The sequence below is a fragment of the Glycine soja genome, chromosome 15 (assembly GCF_004193775.1).
Source record: "Glycine soja cultivar W05 chromosome 15, ASM419377v2, whole genome shotgun sequence".
Taxonomy (NCBI): domain Eukaryota; kingdom Viridiplantae; phylum Streptophyta; class Magnoliopsida; order Fabales; family Fabaceae; genus Glycine; species Glycine soja.
The window spans coordinates 17,965,085-17,984,609 of record NC_041016.1 but is presented as its reverse complement, the minus strand read 5'-3'; the positions used below and the strand labels follow the sequence as shown (position 1 = coordinate 17,984,609).

The 19,525-nt window shown below is 35.6% G+C and overlaps 1 protein-coding gene across 1 annotated transcript; it reads left to right on the top strand.

Annotated features, from left to right (window-relative positions):
- The first annotated feature begins 10,731 nt into the window (after positions 1–10,731).
- Positions 10,732–12,536, top strand: LOC114385915 (protein MAIN-LIKE 1-like). Its single transcript, XM_028345948.1, has 3 exons — positions 10,732–11,130; positions 11,234–11,893; positions 11,997–12,536. The coding sequence occupies exons 1-3, from the start codon at positions 10,732–10,734 to the stop codon at positions 12,534–12,536; spliced, it is 1,599 nt and encodes a 532-aa protein (XP_028201749.1).
- Positions 12,537–19,525: the final 6,989 nt, after the last annotated feature.

Below are 19,525 nucleotides of genomic sequence, written 5' to 3'. Positions count from 1 at the left end.
CTAAGGTCGTCCCCCTCCTCTACAAACATTCTGACAGGGGCCTCGCCATTCACGGTCAGGCTCGTCTTCTCCCGTATCTGCCTTTGCCTTCCCCTTGTCTTTCGACCTTGCCGGTAGTTCGGGAGGAGCAAAAATACGTCCACTGCGAGTCATGTCGCTCATACCAGAAATATTCATGATCCTAGCAGCCGGCATGTCATTCCTAACATGCATGACGGATGCGTCCTGCCTTCCGTCGGGCCCCTGTGCGCTATACTTCCACAGTACTGCCCTGTCACTCTTATAAGGGAAGGGCACTGGCGTCTTTGCTACAAAGGGTTGGAAACCTCAAGGTATCTGAGTGATAATATCTCTAGTAAAATGGATCACCAAAGGCTTAGGCTTACTTGGACTTCTGTCACTCGACTGCATGAATACCTCTCCTGCCTCTTATTTTGCACTGTGGATTTCAATTTGACCCCTACTTATTAGTCCCTACAGCAACTCCTTAGCTATTGGGCACCTTTCTACATCATGCAATGCCCTTGAATGCATCAAGCATGGATCTTCCTTATTACTGTCACATTTAATCATTCCGGCCTCGCGCAACGCCTCCAATATGAATTGTTTTGGAGTCGACACATCCCCTATATGTTTCAACTCTTGAGGCTTCCATTCTTCCACGACATTATCGATGAACCTCCATAATTGGCAAGTGGATTAGTCCTTACATTTAAACTATCATCTTGAAATGTAAGCCACCCAGCATTAATCAAACATTGTACTTTGTGCTTAAAAGCTACACATTACTCGACGGAGTACCTCGAGACGCCACCGTGATAGGCACATGTGGCGTTAGGATTGTACCATTGGGCAAATGGAGGTTGATAAACCTTTCTTAGGCTCACTACGGCCATTTGGTTGCTAAGAAAGGATGGTAGCAGGTCAGCATACGACATTGGGATTGGGGTGAACTCCACGAGTTTTCTCTCTAGGAAGTTCCTCCTTGGTTTAGTGTTTGTATTGGGGTTGGGATTTACACTTGGTCTGGGCTGTGTAGGGAATGGATTTTGTGGGTGATGTTGGGGAGGTCTTTGTGGTTGATTGGGCATTCTTGGTCGGAGGGGCATCGGGCAGGGGGGAGAAACGATATTGGTCGAGTAATTATATTGGTGCGGAGGATACTCGTACATGGGGTTGTGAGGGGTTTGTTGGGAGCTTGGCCATAAGGATGTTGCGATCACGGTGTGGGCACCTCCCTCCTTTTTCTTTGCTCCACCTACCCTGGGCCTCCTATTTCCAGAACTCGTCGAAGCAGCATAATCAAATTTGCCCCTTCTTAGGTCTACTTCGATCCTTTCGCCCACAAATACCAGATCTGCAAAACTCGAGGGCTTGTATCCTACCATCTTCTCGTAGTAGAACACAGGCAAAGTGTCTACTATCATTGTGATCATCTCCCTCTCCATCATTGGGGGCGCTACTTGAGCCGCCAGATCCCTCCATCTCTGGGCATATTCTTTGAAGGATTCCTACTCCCTTTTGCATATGTTCTGCAACTACATTCTATCCGGGGCCATATCGGAATTGTACTAGTATTGCCTGATGAAAGCAGCCATTAGGTCTTTCTAGGAATGGACCCGAGAAAATTCTAGATTGGTGTACCAAGTGATAGCTACCCAGCCAAACTCTTTTGAAAAAAATTCATGAAGAGTTTTTCATCCTTCGCGTATGCTCTCATCTTCCAGCAGCATCTTCAAGTGATTCTTGGGAAAGTAGTCCCCTTGTATCTGTCGCAATCCAGCACCTTGAACTTCGGAGAAATGATGACATCGGGCACTAGGCACAGTTTCGCCATGTTGACAAAAGGGTAATCTCCACCTCCTTCAATGGTCCTAATCCTTTCTTCTATATGATCAAATTTTTCCCTTTCCACCATGGCAGGAGGCAGTCTTCCCATCGTAAAATGTAAGGGTTGTAGTTGTGGTTGTGGGCGATACTGAGGGCCCCCTAAAGCGTTTGGCAGGGGTACGCCACCAAATGCTTGCCCCTTAATGGCATATCCGACGTGAGGCTCGAATTCGGCTAGAGTGTGGTCTCGGGGTACTTCATGTGTCTCCCCCATGGGTTGAGGGACGTGTGCATGACTAGACTGGGGTTTTTGGCTCACAATGGGTATGGGAGTGGAATTGTCGACATTCTCATCGGGCGCATGTGCAACATTGGATGGTGCATAGTTTGGAGGCAAGCCATATGGTAGGATAGGATGCTTGCTCTAGACCTGCACAAAATGGGGGCCACCCATACTTCCCAAAGCTTCACCTCCTTGATCTACCATATCCAGGACTGGACGATTTACTTGATTGATACCAGATGGGTGAGTCAGGTCCACCTCAATGGCGGCACTTGTGGCAGTGACTGCAGCCGCATTGACCTCCATCATTTTTCTCACACTCATCATGGCCTTCATCATGGTGGTCATTTGGTCTTTCATAGCCTCCATGTCGGCCTTTATCTGTTCTTGAACTTCTTATATCTCACTCATTATTCTAGCCTTGGCACGTGTTCGATAAGGGTGTTGTAAAGCACGTTCGTTCTTTTTTATTACTATGATTATGTTTTGACGACGACTGTTAAGGAAAGAATGCAATGAGTAATGCAACAACTAAATAAATGTGAATCCATGACAATGATAAGTTGTTGTAGTATTGTGAATTTACACAGAACATTTAGTGGAACATAGGGTCGAATCAAATCCAATTATCATTAAAAACAACATTGTTCATCCTGTCAGAGCATAACTAGAAATACAACATGGACACATCAGCGATTCTTAATTATGTGGGTCATTAGTTTGACCATGTGTTGGCAGTAATTGAAAAGACTGTGAACTTCATTGGGAGTAGAGTATATGTCAGCCATCGCCTTGGCTCTGGCTAACAACCTTGGAAGCTCTTGATTCTCATTCAGAGTGAGAGAAAATCTGTCCATCCATTTCATGGCTTCTTTATGCAATAACTCTATCACCCCTTCTTTTGCTTCCCTTTCAACCCGCAAGGCTGACACCTTTGCCTATTTGTCTTCCAGCATCTGCCCATGACTAGCAGCTAGGTTCACCTCTTTTTATATTGGTCAATGATTATCAACATATTTTCTTCCATTTTTCTCAACTGTTCTTTCAAACTTCTCTTCGACCTCTGACAACTCTTTAACTTATCCTCTAACATCAGGCTTTCCATCCTTGATTTATCCCTCTCGATCTTTCTAAGTTTGAGCTCATTACTACTTCCTAGCAAAGCCCCTCGAAACTTGTTTCTACTCCACTCTTCCTTTCTGGCCTTCTTCATTTCCCGCTCTAGCGCTTCAGCCGCGCTCATGTTGATATCTTTCAGCTCATCACATTCTTTCCTAACCCTAATGACTGCCACCTTCAGCTTCTCATTCACCACTCTTGTCTTTTCGAGCTCAGCTTTCAAAGCTTGCACCTCTTCACTCTCTTCAGGCATTTCAATCTCTTCCCCACTCAGACTTTTTAGCTTTGGGAGCCAAGTTATCCCTTATGTTCTAGACTTCAACCATTTGTGAAAGCCGCCTATGACACCATTGCTACTTCCCCTAAGTTATTTATATTTTCTTTCCACTTTATTCCATGCCTTACGGATCTTCTGAAGTGTCTTTGTATTAGCTTCACTGAAACCTCGCGCGATGAAAGGCACGATGGTCTCCTCCGATGGCGCACCTCTCATAGGGTAACCCAACTGTCTTATGGCCAACACGAGATTATAATTAATACAACCTCTCGTTCCTATCAAAGGGATATTTGGAAATCCTTCACATAAGCATAGCACTCCTGCCCCTCCTTCTTTCCACCATGGGAACCAACTAATGGACGCCCCTGTCATGCCTGCCAAGAGTTCTTTCCAATTTGCTCTGTCCTTTCCCAAGCACATGCGATGGCCCCGTATGGGGCAGACAAATCTACTTTCATGATTGAAGATGTGGGATACAAACCATACATAAAGAGCAGGCGTACAACAGACAATCCTCGCACTGCTCATCTCGCATCGCTCTTCTCGCATCTTAAGTCGAATGTATCATACACGTATGCTAAAACAGCAATGACTGGGCTTTCCTTGTTGTGGTGATAAGCAAGAAAAACGTCGATTGTTGCTAGATCCACCAGCCCGTCTATATTCAAAAATAGTACTATCCCAAATGCTAGCAGTGCTAATACGTCGATGAATAATGCCCACTTTCCTTGGCTGGCCAGAGTTTCTGCCTTCTCCAAGCACTTCCTTGGTATTCCCCCTACCCCATTCCCACTTTGCTTCACTCGGTCTAATTCTTGTTCTGAGATCTTGACCACTCCTGCTATTCTCTCCATAAAAGGATAGTACCCAAAAAAAAAGGTATGGCTTCCTTCCTCCTATCAGGCATCCTAAGATCCCTTCAAACTCCTCTATGGTTGGTGCTAACTGAAAGTCCCCAAAAGTGAAGCATCTGAGTGATTGGTCATAGTATTGGGTGAGAGATGTGATGGCTTCAACGGACACTTCTATCATCACCAGATCCCAGATTTTCCCATATACCTTGTTGAAAGCCTGACATTGAACTCAATCCATCCGCTGCCCCATGCTCATGCAACTCTCGATCATCGTCGAGAGAAAGAAATGTATAAACTCAATCATGGTTTGTTTGTAGTTATTAGCATGGTACCCAATGCATGCAACTAAGAAAGCGGTGCAGACTTTCACGCTTCATTGTGACTTTGACGACGAAGAAAAAGAATGCAAGGCATGAGTAACTACATGGCAGGAGTATGCATGAGTGAACATAATGACTAATGACAACAGAAGCTATGTGGTTGGTAGTTCAAAGAAACATGCTAAACGAATGAGTATGACAATGTAATGATTTATGCAAAATGTGTGTAAACATGATAAAATGGTAAATACATGAATGATATATACTATTATGACATTATAAAGATATACATGATTTGATCAAGGAAACAAACATAGTGAGTTTGTTCCATGTCCCTAATTCATGAACCTAATGGAAAGGATCAAAAAGTTCCTTATCCAGTGACAACTCCCAAGGGTGTTTGTATGTAACTTTCAATGGCTTCTAGAGATATCATCCTCTTTGGTAACAACATTGTGGCGGTAGGGACTACCAGCAACAATGCATCACCAAAAGAGGAAAACTCTAGATAAGGCTTCATTGTTATCAAGCAAGTCAGAGACCCAGCATGACCATAGATCGACCTCCACTCCCTATGTCTCACACAGACCCGGGTATAGGACCTAGTATCTCAATGTGTGTGCAAAGGTGTAGGTGCCATATGTGCATAGAACAAAAATATTTCTAACTACAAATTTAATAGATAGGCAAACACACACCAAAACACAATAACATAGAAAAGGTTACATACAAATATGGACAAAACAAAAGATAAAAGAGAAAAGGAAACATAAATAAAGAAGAAGTCACGATAAAACATTGCACACTGATCGAATGGCTTAACTCTCTAACAACTCCCCAGTGGAGTCGCCATCTATCACAACCTACTCTACGACGGAGGTGCAAAAGGCGAAAAAGAAAAGGTGCGTCTTCCAAAAAGAAAATGTGTGGGAGTCGCCACCAACGTTTATTTAAGGAAAACGTTAAAAAAAACCAAAAAAGAGGTTTGCAAATTTTGAAAATACGGGTTCGGAAGTTGTTTACGCATGGGGAAAGAATTAGTACCCCACGCGCCCATCACAAGGGACGACATCCTTTAATCGAGTATGCGTAACGTGACTTCAAAATATGTATTTTCCCTTTTTATGTTTTCTTTATGACCTTGCTCCTATGTATCCTCAGGTACGATAAGGAATTCAGACCTATGTAGTTCTTTAAAGTGAGAAAGTTTGTGTGCTGAATTGGTTTTATGCTTTTGAAAGATTCATTTTAATTAACAAAAACCAAAAAGGTCGTTAAGGTGTTGGACCTCGAACGATCTCAAGTGACTTTTGATGGAGAGAAATTCGGTTAGGAGTTGGTTTTATTTTGGTTTTGTTTATTAACTTTCAAACACTTTAAAGACAACTTTACGACACTAGTGATCGATTAAGATTAAACTTTACAAAAAAACATAAGATTACCAATGATAGATAGAGAACATGAATGTGCAAATAATAACAAGGAGGACCCCTAAGGGTACATAGATCACATTTAATCTTTAGAAATAAAACTAACCGACTGTCGCACGAAGAATACAGAACAAGAAACGACGTAAGGAATGATCACGGTCGTGATTCGGTAGCGCCTCGACTTCATTTCCTCTTCTTTCTTCTTCTTCTTCTTCTTCTCTCTCAATTCTCTTAATTTTCTCAAGTGTTGAACCTTCCAACCCCTTAACCCCCCCCCCAATCATGGCTATTTATAGAGAAAAAGCCATTTTGGGGCGGTTGAAGCTCGCCCAGGCGAGCTGGAGCTTGCCCAGGGAAGCAGGTTGCTTAGCCATGAAGCTATTTCATGGCCTAGGCGAGCCAAATGCTAGCTTGGGTGAGCTGGGGTCTAGGAAAATCCAAAAAAGACCCTCCCCCCCCCCCCCACCTTGGTATCTTTTTATATTCTTGATCAAAACACTAAGTGATTCCTTGCTTCATGCGATAATTGGTATCTAAATACCGTAATTCGACTAGCGAGAATAAAAAATATTAGTGAATGATAATTCCCGATTGAAATTATGATCTGACAGTTATTATTTCTCTTTTAAGTTTAGATGGAAATTGATTTTAAACTATTGATGGTTTTAAAACTTATATCTATTTTTTCATTTTTGTCTCTCTTCTTCCATGACTCTGCCAATTGCCAAAATCCTCTAAACTTCTTTGGAGTGGACGATGTTTTGACCTCTCTGGGTTGGGAATTAAAAAACTAATCCGATTAAAATGCTTTTCTTCCTTTCTCCTTTTGCCCTAAAGAAATTTTAGAAAAAAAAGAATCACCTTGACCAAACCCTTCCTCACCAGTTTACACGATTTCTAGTCACTAGAGTTATTATCTGTCAAACCAAATTGGTTAATGCTTTCCTATCATCTTTTGCATCAAAATCCAATGTTTTGGGCACTGGTTGTAGATTTGCCATGTTCGTCCCTAACCACCACCATGAGATGACTTATTCTTTTGTATTTTTCCTCTTTTTTTTCTCCTCTTGACACATTAACTCATGACTGACAATGTGTACGTTCTTAGATGTTTTATATTGTGTGTTTAGATGGGATTTAATCAAGGATGTTTTCATATGAGTTGAGTGAGGAGAATCCTTGACTGGTCAACAAAATGAATCGAATTAAGTCTCTTCAAGTGTTTGTATATGTTTTAGATTAAACGCTCTTTTAGCAATGTGTTAGGTTCTAATACGGGATTTGGGAGCCTTTGGATGGCTACGAAACTTCATAGGAGATTAATAGTCAAGAAAGTAAGCGATGACACTTCTATCAGCAAGATGTGACTAAGGAGGAGTTGCAACATTTCGTAGTGGAGGCACACCCTTTGAGGCATTGTGATCTAAGGTGAGCATTATCTATTTCCTTTAATTTTATTAATAAGACGTAAATTTAAAATAATATTTATTTATTTTTATAAGATTTAATTTATAATATTTTTAGATTAAAAATATCATTAATTTTAAAAAAAGAATTTATTGACAAATAATTAAAAGAAAGAGAAATATTAATTATAAGTATAATTTAAAAAAATTATAAATTTAAGATAAATTTATTATTATCAATTAAATTAATTATTTTTTTAATCTTAATAAATTAAGTAATTAAATCTTATAAATAAAAATGAATGGAATAATTGATATTGGGCCCTATTTTTGGGTTGATCTCATTGGATTGGGTTGTCTCAAGACCTAATCGGAAAAAAATTCTTAGAGTGCTGCTAGGTGCACCCAACAGTTTTGCTGATGCACCCAGCAATTTGTGGGAAAAGACTTAAAAGCCCCTAAGGATTTTTTTTAAAATATAACTCTCGCCTCTCTCTCTCCCGCGCCTGCTTCTTCTTCTTCCTTCCTCGGACATTTCTGCTTCTTCTGCTTCATTCTTGTTCTTCATTCTACTGCTTTATTCTGCATCTTCAACGTTCTTCTTCTTCTTCGCGCTGCCTCTTCTTCCCAAGTGAAGTCTTCTTCTTCGTGTTTCTGCTTCTTCCTCATCTTCGTTGCCGCCATTGTTGTCGGGATCAAGTGGAAAGCTTCTTCTTTGCGTTTCTGCTTCATCTTCGAGTTTATGCTTCTTCTTCGAGGTACGTTTCTCCTTCGCGTTTCTTCTTCTTCCACCATTGTTGCCGGCGATGGCGGAAACCGCTATCGAGAAGTTGTTGGGCTGTTTATGGATCACCTGATCCGTAAGCCTTTTACGGATCAAGTTGATCCGGAAGAGGCTTACGGATCAGGTGATCCGTAAACTGTTTTTTAGTATTTACGGATCACCTGATCCGTAAGCCTCTTCCGGATCAACTTGATCCGTAAAAGGCTTACGGATAAGGTGATCTGTAAATACTAAAAAAAAATTTACGGATCACTTGATCCATAAAAGTAACAGTTTCATTTTAATTGAAAAAATACCAAATCAATGCTCCCCCTTTAATTAGGTTTGCTTGCCTTATTTTGTTTTTGGTTGTTTCAATATTGTTGAACTTGAACATTGTAATTACTGACAATGCTCCCCCTTTAATTAGCTTTTTTTGGTTGTTTCTTGGACATATTAGAAAAAAATCTTGTCCCGGTTAGCACCTAATATCCCTTTTTGGTAGACATACACATTAGTTAGGATGCTCCCCCTTATATGATGAATAGAATAAAACACACATCAGTGGTTACATTTATGGGTCTATTTAGATAAACTTTTCTATATATATAGATATATCCTCTTTTAGTTAGGGAATTATTCAAATAGTATATATTGATTAGCATTTTTTTTATCAGCAAAATAGGATATATATATATATATATATATATATATATATATATATATATATATATATATATATATATATTAATAAAAGAGTACTAGAGGTACTATAATTACAACGTGTTATACAAATCCTAGTGGATCCACATGTGATGCTACTTTCGGACTGATGTGATCCACCCTACAAAAAAAAATACATCATCAATACCCATTGGCGTTGAATGATTAGCATGAATTACTTCATTTAAAAAATTCCAAGAGATAGGTAGTGCTTGTATGAAATTATCCAAATATTCCAAACCAAATATTGCTAGTAAAACTAGTCTCATTATTACAAAGACAAAAATCACAACTAGAGTAAGCACGGGCACAAAGATGCCACCCCCACCAACACCTTCCACAGTCCTAAATGCTGATTCCTAGGAATCCAATCATATATTTTTGGTAAGTGTTACACTCTTAGGTAGCATTTGGTAAACATATTAGAACAGAAGTTACAAAATGGAACATAACCAATGGGTTCTATTCTAGCTTTGGTGAATTATAAAAATAGAACAAAACACAATATTGTGTTGAGAAATGGTATATTTTGATTCTATTTCGTTTATCCACACACATCAAACACTATCTTAGCATTAATTCCTAATTTTTGTTTATTCACACACATCAAACACATCAATCCTGGTTTGATTCTATTTCGTTTATCCACACACATCATTCCTTCACGAATCATTATCCGGTGGTCACACTACTAACTTCAATTTCAACGTTCACAACATATTTAGGACTAGCATTATTAGCTTTTTATAGAACTGGTCAACAAAAACATATTGGTCAATGTGGATTATTTCTAGATAGAATGCTATAAGGACAATCAATTAGTGTATATAGAAAACATTTAGAGAGAAAGTTTTATGAGGGTTAGGAGAACAATTAATCCAAATCCTATAATGATTGCAACTTTTACTAGCTGTTCTTATTTCTATTTCATACTGAACATCAATATTGTTCTATATATTAATATATATTGTTCTTAGATGGAATTGTCACAAGCAGTATAACAAGGAATGGTCCTAGTTGTGATAGCCAACAAGGGAGGGAATTGACAATATTGTGTTCAATCCTCTAATGGGTTCTATTCTAGCTTTGGTCAATCATAAAAATAGAACAAAACACAATATTGTGTTGAGAAATGGTATATTTTGATTCTATTTTGTTTATCCACACACATCAAACACTATCTTAGCATTAATTCCTAATTTTCGTTTATCCACACACATCAAACACATCAATCCTGGATTGATTCTATTTCGTTTATCCACACACATCATTCCTTCATGAATCATTGTTTCTCAGATTCATAAAGCTCAGCAAGTTTCCCACTAAGCATTTGAGATGCTATTGACCATTGTTTATGCTTAGTTTGTTTATCCACACACATTTGAGATGCTGTTGACCACAAAACAACACCTTGCTGAATCAAGGTCAATACCACTAAGCATTTGAGATGTTGTTGACCATTGTTTATGCTTAGTTTGATTTTCCACACAAATTTGAGATGTTGTTGACCACAAACACAGCACCTTGCTGAATCAAGGTCAATACCACTAAGCATTTGAGATGCTGTTGACCATTGTTTATGCTTAGTTTGTTTATCCACACAAATTTGAGATGTTGTTGACCACAAACACAAATTTGTTGACCATTGTTTGTCAGATTCATAAAGCTCAGCAAGTTAGAGTAATTGAATTGAGTTAACCAAATGCTTGAAATTTGAGAAAATGAAATGAGTGATGGATTTTGCGGTACTCATTTGCAGATCATGGTTAGGACAAGAGGATTAGGTTGTGCCTTAGGTCAGGTCACTGGCAGAGGTCTGGGCAGAGGAGATCGTGATGATTCCGATGATGCTCCGCAGCGTCGACGGCCTACTGCATCCGCACGGAGGCAGCAAGTCACTGTGACTGCGGATCACGTCGATGAGCCAGTCATCCCTGCGCCAGATGTTCAGGATGACCCGATGGAGGCACCAGCTGCTGTGGAGGACATTCTTGCGGACATTCCTGCCGACGCAGGCACAGAGACGGTTGAGGATCAGCACCAGGGATTTCTGGGTTGTCTGAGCGACCCATCCGTGTTGACAGCGTATGCGGACCACGTTGCTTGCAGCGTATGGACGGGAGAGGTATTTATACTATTTATTTTTAGTTACTTGTAAATTATACTATTAGTTTTCCTTTAAATGATAATTTTAATGAATTTTGCGTTCCTTTTATACTTCAATTCAGGAGTGTCCTGAATTGAAGCTATCCTCTCATGGGAGGAAGGTCCAAAGTTTAGGCAGGCCTGTCCCTGCCATTGAGGGACTTATTGTTGGTACAGGACTAAGTCCTCTGATCGCATGTTCGGTAGACACCGGCGATCGGGGACTTTTGTCCGCATTTGTGGAGCGGTGGCACCGGGAGACGTCTAGTTTCCATCTCCCAATGGGAGAGCTCACCATCACATTGGACGACGCCTCCTCTCTTCTCCATCTTCCCATTATAGGCGATTTACACGCATTTGAGCCCTTGCACGTAGATGATGCGGTTCAGATGCTGGTGGACTTGTTGATGGTGTCTCCAGAGTCTGCTAGGGCTGAGACAGACCAGTGTCGCGGACCGTACGTACGCCTGCAATGGGTACGTGATATATATCAGCGCCGATGTCAGGCAGGTCATTGGACAGCTGCGGCTCGTGCATATCTTCTTCACCTACTGGGTTGCACTCTGTTTGCTAACAAGAGTGCAACCAATGTCCATGTTGTCTACTTGGAGGCCCTTCGTGACCTCAGTATGACAGAGAGGTATGCTTGGGGAGTGGCTGCTTTGGTTCATATGTACGACCAGCTGAATGATGCATCTATGAGTCACAGTCGACATCTTGGCGGTTACATCACACTGCTGCAGGTAACAAATATGTTTTTCATTCATTCAGGCTAAACAATGTTCAACTTTAAATTTTGTTACACTTTCATTATTAATGTTTATAATTTGAATGTTACATCTGTAGTGCTGGATTTACAAGCACTTTCCCTCGGTTGCGGAGTCCACCGCTGATCAGGACTACGACGAGGCTTCTCCACGTGCGTGCAGGTGGATTGCGACAAAGAAGACCGTGAAGAGCATTCGCACGCCGTCGTACAGGGAGCGCCTAGACCGACTCCGGATTTCGGATGTCTGTTGGATCCCATATGGGGAGCATCGAGAGGTCCGGGACTTCCACGTCAGATCATGCTATTTCGGTCTCTTGCGCTGGGGGCCTGTTGCTGTTTATTACCGACCGGAGAGGGTCGTGCGGCAGTTTGGTTACACGCAGACCATTCCTGCTCCTCCTGTCGATTCATGGGTCTCATATGATGATATACACGACAGGTGGATGCACTACAAGGATTATATCGTACCTGCAGGTGAGGTGTGCGTTGTGCCAGGGGCATGTTCCAGTGACTACATCGACTGGTTCTTCCGCATCTCTCATCCTTTCATGACACCAGACCACGCATTAGATCCTATGCTTCATGGTCACGCCCCGCAGTCTCGAGTCGTCCCTTAGGCCCCGCAGACGGATATCCCTCGCGTGCCGGAGCCAAGAGCATCGTCGACATCTGCGAAGGAGCCCAGACATGCAGTGGTAAGTAATACTAATAATTTACGTCATTTACCTCAATATTTGCATAATAATTTGTGTAATTAGTTTGTTTTGTATGTAACAGGAAGTTTGTGATGACATTGTTGAGAGGTTGGAGCGCCATCTGAGTCTAGGGGTGATCACGCCTGGCTCATCGACACATGAGGTGATCGAAGAATGCCTCAGATTGACCAGGAGTATGACACAGGACCATCTAGTATACGTTAGGTGTAGACGCAGGCAACGCACTGATTAAGCGTAGTTTATGTACATATTTTACATTGATATTCCTTGTATATACAAATATTGTACATGAACTCATTCCATGAGTATTGTTGGTTTTATTTATTTTCATTACTAATGTTAGTTTTATTTATTTTCATTGATTGTGTATTTCATTTGTGTCTATATACACGCGTGTTATTAAAATGGTCTAGTTAACTTAGTTTACCAACTAATAAAAAATAATTTAAAATATAACTTTAAATATAATTGAAATAAAGAAGTTGAAAATGGGGTAAAAAAAAATAATTAACCAAAAAATGGACATCATTCGTTATCTAAAGTAGTTAGTATTTTAATTTTTTTATATAAATGGACATCAAAATATAACTTTAAATATAACTTTAAAATGTATTATAAAGTAGTTAGTATTTTAATTTTTTGTATAATACTAATTATTTTTTTATATTCTTTATAATATTAATAATGATATGATTAATTCTTTATAATATTATCTTTTATGTATTTATTGATTTTTATTAATATGTATAAAATAACCTTAAACAATAATTATAATGGGACTGAGTAAGTATTTTAATATCATCTTCTAAACAAATTTATTCTAAAAAATTATATTAAAAAATTAATTATTTATAATAAATCAATATTTATAAATATATTATAATTAATAAAATAAAAAATAGATTTAATTATATTATAAATAAATATGTTGTATTTTAAAGTATATTATAATTATTTTTCCTCTTACGGATCAACTTGATCCGTAAGTTGATCCGTAAGAGACTTACGGATCAACTTGATCCGAAAGTCTCTTACGGATCAACTTACGGATCAAGTTGATCCGTAGGAGGAAAACTAAACAAAGGCAATTTTACCATTTTTTAAGAATGTTGGGTACACCAACAATAATACTGGGTGCACCTAGCAACACTCAAATTCTTACCCATTGATTCTTGACTTTACAAACCCTCGTTGTTTTTTTTTTTTTCTACTATTGTCCTTTATTTAGCTTTCGTGTAGTTTTGTCTTGCGTTCTTCTCTATTTTTGGGTCAATAACAAAGCAACAAGGTCAATGGTACCTTGAATACACCATGAGACATAGAGTTAGTATTAAGATAGAAAAAACAACAAAAATTAAAATAGATAAAATTAAATTGTGTCCAATCTAGTAACTCATTTGCTACTACATTAGTATTTTTTATAATAAAACAATTTAGACAAATATCTTAAAAAACATAAAAATATTTACTTTATTAAAAACGTTTTTTTAAAATAAAGAGAACCTTAAACAAATAACTTTTTTAATTTCAATCAGTGGTTTAGATTTTTTTTTTTAAAAATTCCTTTTTTTCCAATTTATCCTTACCTTCTTTGTTCAAGCAATATAACTCGTCAAATAACTGTGGCAGACCACTGTACACCATCGTCGAAGGTGAATTCTAGTAATGAGTTTTTTTTTCTTTCCCTTCTCTACTCCTTTCCTTTCTTCTCTCTCCTCGCAACTGGATGAATTTAAACCTTGAACCACCGCTAACATCATTATGCCACTAAGAATAAGACAACACCACCTATATATCACAAACCCCTCACTATCACTTGAACCCAACAAATGGACCCACATATCACTTCCCTCTATCTCCATGACAGGACATGCAAAAGGAAAAAAATCGAAGCCACAAAATGCAATCTAGCAAACAAAGAAATCAACAAAAATAAGAAGAAACCGAAGGTGGTTTGGGAGCGAATACAAGTGCACTAAAGATGCTCTCATTTGGGAGCATATGCAACAATGGCTTTGCAGTTTCAACGGTGACACTTTGATTTGGGAGTGAACACACGTAGCGTGCAATGCTGACATTCAAAACACATGACATATAATTTCTTTTGATCTTTGTCAATGGAGCGGCGAGGTTGAGATAGAGAACCTTATCGAAAGTGGAGAGAACAGAAGGAGGTTAGGCAGCATACACAGAAGGTACGAGTATTAGATTTCAAAAAGAAATTGGAAAGAGAGAGAGAGAAAAAAAAAAGAGAAAGAAAACCTAACTTTCCATCTAAAAGCTAAATTTTCTAATGGTGAAAAATAATTTTTCTACATTGGGAGACATGAAATCATGTCCCACCTTATCCCAATCCAACATTCAAATCTTAGAAATATTTAACCCAACTCAAGTTGATGTAACTCTATTTTTTTATTATAAAGGAGTATAGATCTTCTTCATTAATTTACTAGAAATCTTTATTAAGAAAGAGAAAGATATCATATCTTCTTGTGTCTTTTTCTTTCTAATAGAAATTAAATAATTATTTTTATTCTTGAATGTATAAAATATTAATAAATTTATTTTAAAAGATAAAAATTTAAATTTTAATCCTTAAAATAAAAAAAAATGTGACAAGTTCATTCATTTGTTAACTTTCATTCATTACCATTAATAAAATAGTTTACATGTCACATTTAAAGATGAATTTATCAGAGTTCTACATAATTAGGGACGAAAATGACTATTTAGCCCAAAGATAATTTAATCTCCATCTTTTCTTTTTTTTAACGCAAGCATAATATTATAATAAATACTTAAAAAAAAAAGATAAACATATGTTAGAACAAATAATAATAAATATAATATTGATTAATAAACATAATTTGTCCATCACTCTGAAATTTCTATTGTGACAACATTAGGTAGTGACAAAATCAAGTTGAGTCTCATTTTTTGTAAGGATTAACTTAATGATTATACATTTTTGTTTTAGTCTCATATTTTAGATAAGATATTGTCACATTAGATATTTCAAAGCAATAGACAGATTATGCTTATTAATCAATATTATGTTTATTATTATATTTGTTCTATGATTACTTTCTTATTTTTTTAAGTGTTTATTGTAATATTATGTTTACAACGATTAAAAAAGGAAAAAAAGATAAAGATTAAATTATATTTTTAGATAAATAATTATTTTCATCACTAAATGTGTAAAACTCTGATAAATTAATTTCTCAATATATTACGTAGATTCTTTCATTAATGCTAACAAACGAAACGAAAGTTAACATATGAATAAATTTATCGTATTTTTTCACTTCCAATAATTTAAATTTAAATTTTCATTTTTCATAAAAAAATTATTATTTTACACGTTTAGAGTCAAAAATAACTATTTATTCAAAAAAATTAAATAAAAGAAGAGAAGACTAAATAAAGGGACCAAGCAGAACAACACAAGGTGGCCAACACATTTCCAAAAGAACACGTGGGAGTGAGAAATCTAAAACCGTAGCAGTGGCAAACAGACACAATTGTGCGTTGGGAGACAGGTTGGACTGGACTCTGCCCCTAAATTTCAATGTCGTAAACTAGGGATTTCATCTTCAACGGCCTATCCAAAACCACTTACCACATCACTCACTGTCGCATTCATCTCGTACACGCTTTCCTTGTTGAACATGTACATGTACTCACCCTTCTTGTTCTTGGTCAAGCAAAATTGTCCTAACTCCTAATAATTTATTTATTTATTAACCTAACCCACATCAAATTAATTATCAGTTCATTCAGTTTTTTATTATTGCTTGAAAACGTTAAAGCCATTTTTCCTTCTTTTTCAACGCAATTAATGCGTCACCAGAGAGTTTCAACCCTTACACCAGCGAAGAAACGCATGCTTTGTGACCTTGTGTGCTAACGTGATTAACTGGAAATTCTGATCAAATACCACGTTCCCCTTCACTTTGTTGTCACAAATCCTGATATTCCATTTTCTCCCCATCCCAACCCCATATTCTCTCTGGTCTACAAAAATTACGGAATCTTCATATAACAAATTAGACTTTGACCATTTTTTTTAGAGGTTGGCCATGATTTATTGTTACATATTATTACATGTATAAAAACTTCTAGAGGGAAAAATAGAATAGACTAAAAAGGAAGTTTCTATAGGGAAAAATCAATTTAATTTTTCAATGATATATATTTTTAATATTTTGTTTTGTACATGTCATTGTTTACGTGTTTTGATCAATTTATTAATAGGTACTGCATGCATTGTTTCTCTTAATTGTAACTTTTGAATAAGCTTTTATTTTGATTTATCTGTTATTTTAAAAGTTAAAAAAATTAATTATTAGTTGAACCCTAATTTTAGAAAGAGATAAGATTAATTATTAATTATTATTTATTATTTAATTAAGAAAATAGATTATTATGAGGAGAATAAATAAAATTATTAAGGGCATACTATAAAATTTAGAAAGAATATATTCTTACATATAAATTGCATTTTGTATCTTTGAACAAAAAAGTAAAGAAATGAAGATAGTATCATATATTGATTATGTTTTACAGATTTAAAAAAATTTAGCAATTAAATGTCAATACTTTAAAAATTAAATATTGTAACTCCACGGTTTTAATATGCTCGAACATGATTTTTTTTTTCAGTGAAAAAATTACATGTGATTTAAAAAAAAATATTGTAACTCTACTAGTATACATGATTTGTACATGCGATTTTTTTTGTGAATATATAAAACATGCGATTGATTTGTACAAAAACAAATGATTGTTTAATTTATGTGATACTTGATAAATGTCTAACTAGTAATTATGTGTTTCGTTGTTATACGTTACTTAAGATGTATGAGTGATTACCTAACTTAAAAACAAGTATTTTCAGAGAATTGAACTTCTGATCTTTCTCTCGTGAGTAATGTTAATCATAGAGACTTTTTTCTCTTACAAATTTCATTTATTATTTATTTATTTATTATTATATTAATTTAACCAAATAATCAATTAAAGTTGATCGTTATTGAAGATACGGGAGTAGGTTGTTTTAGTGAGATATGAGAAACTAATTAGATATTTATCAAATTATATTTAATTAATATAATATAGCTGATAAATAAAATGAATTAATTTGAATAAAAGTAAAAAAAAAGGTAGTAGTGATGATTGTGATTTCAAAACATGATTAATTATAGTTAAGTAACTTCATGTCTGTGTTTGTAAGGAAAACTTCTTTCAAATATTATAGCAGAAAAGCAAATGTCATAAAAAATACATTTACATCGTTTTTTTTTACAGCATTACATTTACATCGTTAAAATAACAAATAATTGACATCATATTAAATGATACATAATTATTTGTGTCTCTCGCGCTTTGTTTACACTAATTATATTTATACTCATTTTTTTCTTCTTGACTATTTTTTTTCAAAAGAAAGAGTAAAAAAAATGAGTATATTTAATTTTTTTCTTTGTATATTATTTTCTTCTTGTCATTCTTTACTTTTGACATTATTTCATTTATTTATTACATATGCTACTCGCACTCTCAATTTTTTTCTATCAACTTTACTTTCTTTATAGTACACCTCATTTTAGAGTGTAGGTTTAATATGATCCTTTTCTAACTTATATTTAAAAGTATTTTCTTACTGCCAATTGCCAAACCGATTGCATAAATCAATTAACGTAAAATTGAGCTGAATAAATAAGTTATTGCAATTTTTAAATATTTTTCTTCAATTCTTATCAATAAAATACTTTAATAATAAAAAAGAAACATTTTTCATAATAATTGGATTAGAATTCATATGTAGTGTTGGTATTTTGTAGTTATTCACATCCAAAAAACAGGGATAGAGATATGGGCTAAGTTTGATTAGGATCCTATAAATTTTGTCTCATACTTGTGTTTAAAAATATATTCGTATTTAGTTTCTTATTTGCACAAATATCAATTTTAATTATCATTTCAATATTTGTTGGATATCTATATATTCATACTCATACCCTCAATTCACATTTTACATAAAATGTAAAGTTAATAAACCAATAAAATATATTTATTAAAAATTATTACTAGTAAATTGAAAGTTCACTCTTAATTAATCTAAACATTCATACATAATATTAAAAATAAACAAACATAATATCAATTCATCCAAACTCATGTCATAAATGAATAATAACATTATAAAGATAATCATTTAATATAATGATTTTTAAAGTTAATATTATAATCATTCAAAAAAATCTCTAATTAAACTTGAATATCATATCATGTGATGATGGGATATATAAATTTATTATTCTTAAATAGAGAGAGACAATAAAATATAATATATGTTAAATCTAATATTATCTTACTACGTATACAAAACAATATTAGAGATTTAAAAATCAATCCAAAACCAAAATACTTTTTGGAAGTATATAAATAATATTGACTTCAACATAAAAGTATTAACATGAAATTTAAAAACCAAAATCATGGTTATATACTTGTATTCTACCGTCCCAACATAAAAAGTGTTTACCTTGAAAGAAATCAATAACAATCCTTAATTAGTCCAATAACCTAAATTATAACATCAACACTTAGAATTGGAAAGTATAAATCATGGTTTTAAAATAAGAAGTGAATTAGAGAAATATAACTTTTTTTACAAAAAAAATATATAATATAAATTATTTACTCAAATAACATATTTTAATTACATTAATATATAATATATATGAAATATGCATATCTATACTCTTTCCTGCAGAAATTTATAGATAAATACTCGTCCTATCCCAATCCCAATAAACAAATTATCCTCTCATTTTATGAATACTTTAAGAACAACTTTAATGTTAGATCTTGAGCTCAAGATT

What these genes read in the sequence shown, in the direction of transcription:
- LOC114385915 (XM_028345948.1), top strand. Translation starts at nt 10,732, where the DNA reads ATGAGTGATGGATTTTGCGGTACTCATTTGCAGATCATGGTTAGGACA. An exon ending in GCAGCGTATGGACGGGAGAG is followed by an intron (nt 11,131 to 11,233) that starts GTATTTATACTA and finishes ACTTCAATTCAG; the next exon opens with GAGTGTCCTGAATTGAAGCT. An exon ending in GTTACATCACACTGCTGCAG is followed by an intron (nt 11,894 to 11,996) that starts GTAACAAATATG and finishes TTACATCTGTAG; the next exon opens with TGCTGGATTTACAAGCACTT.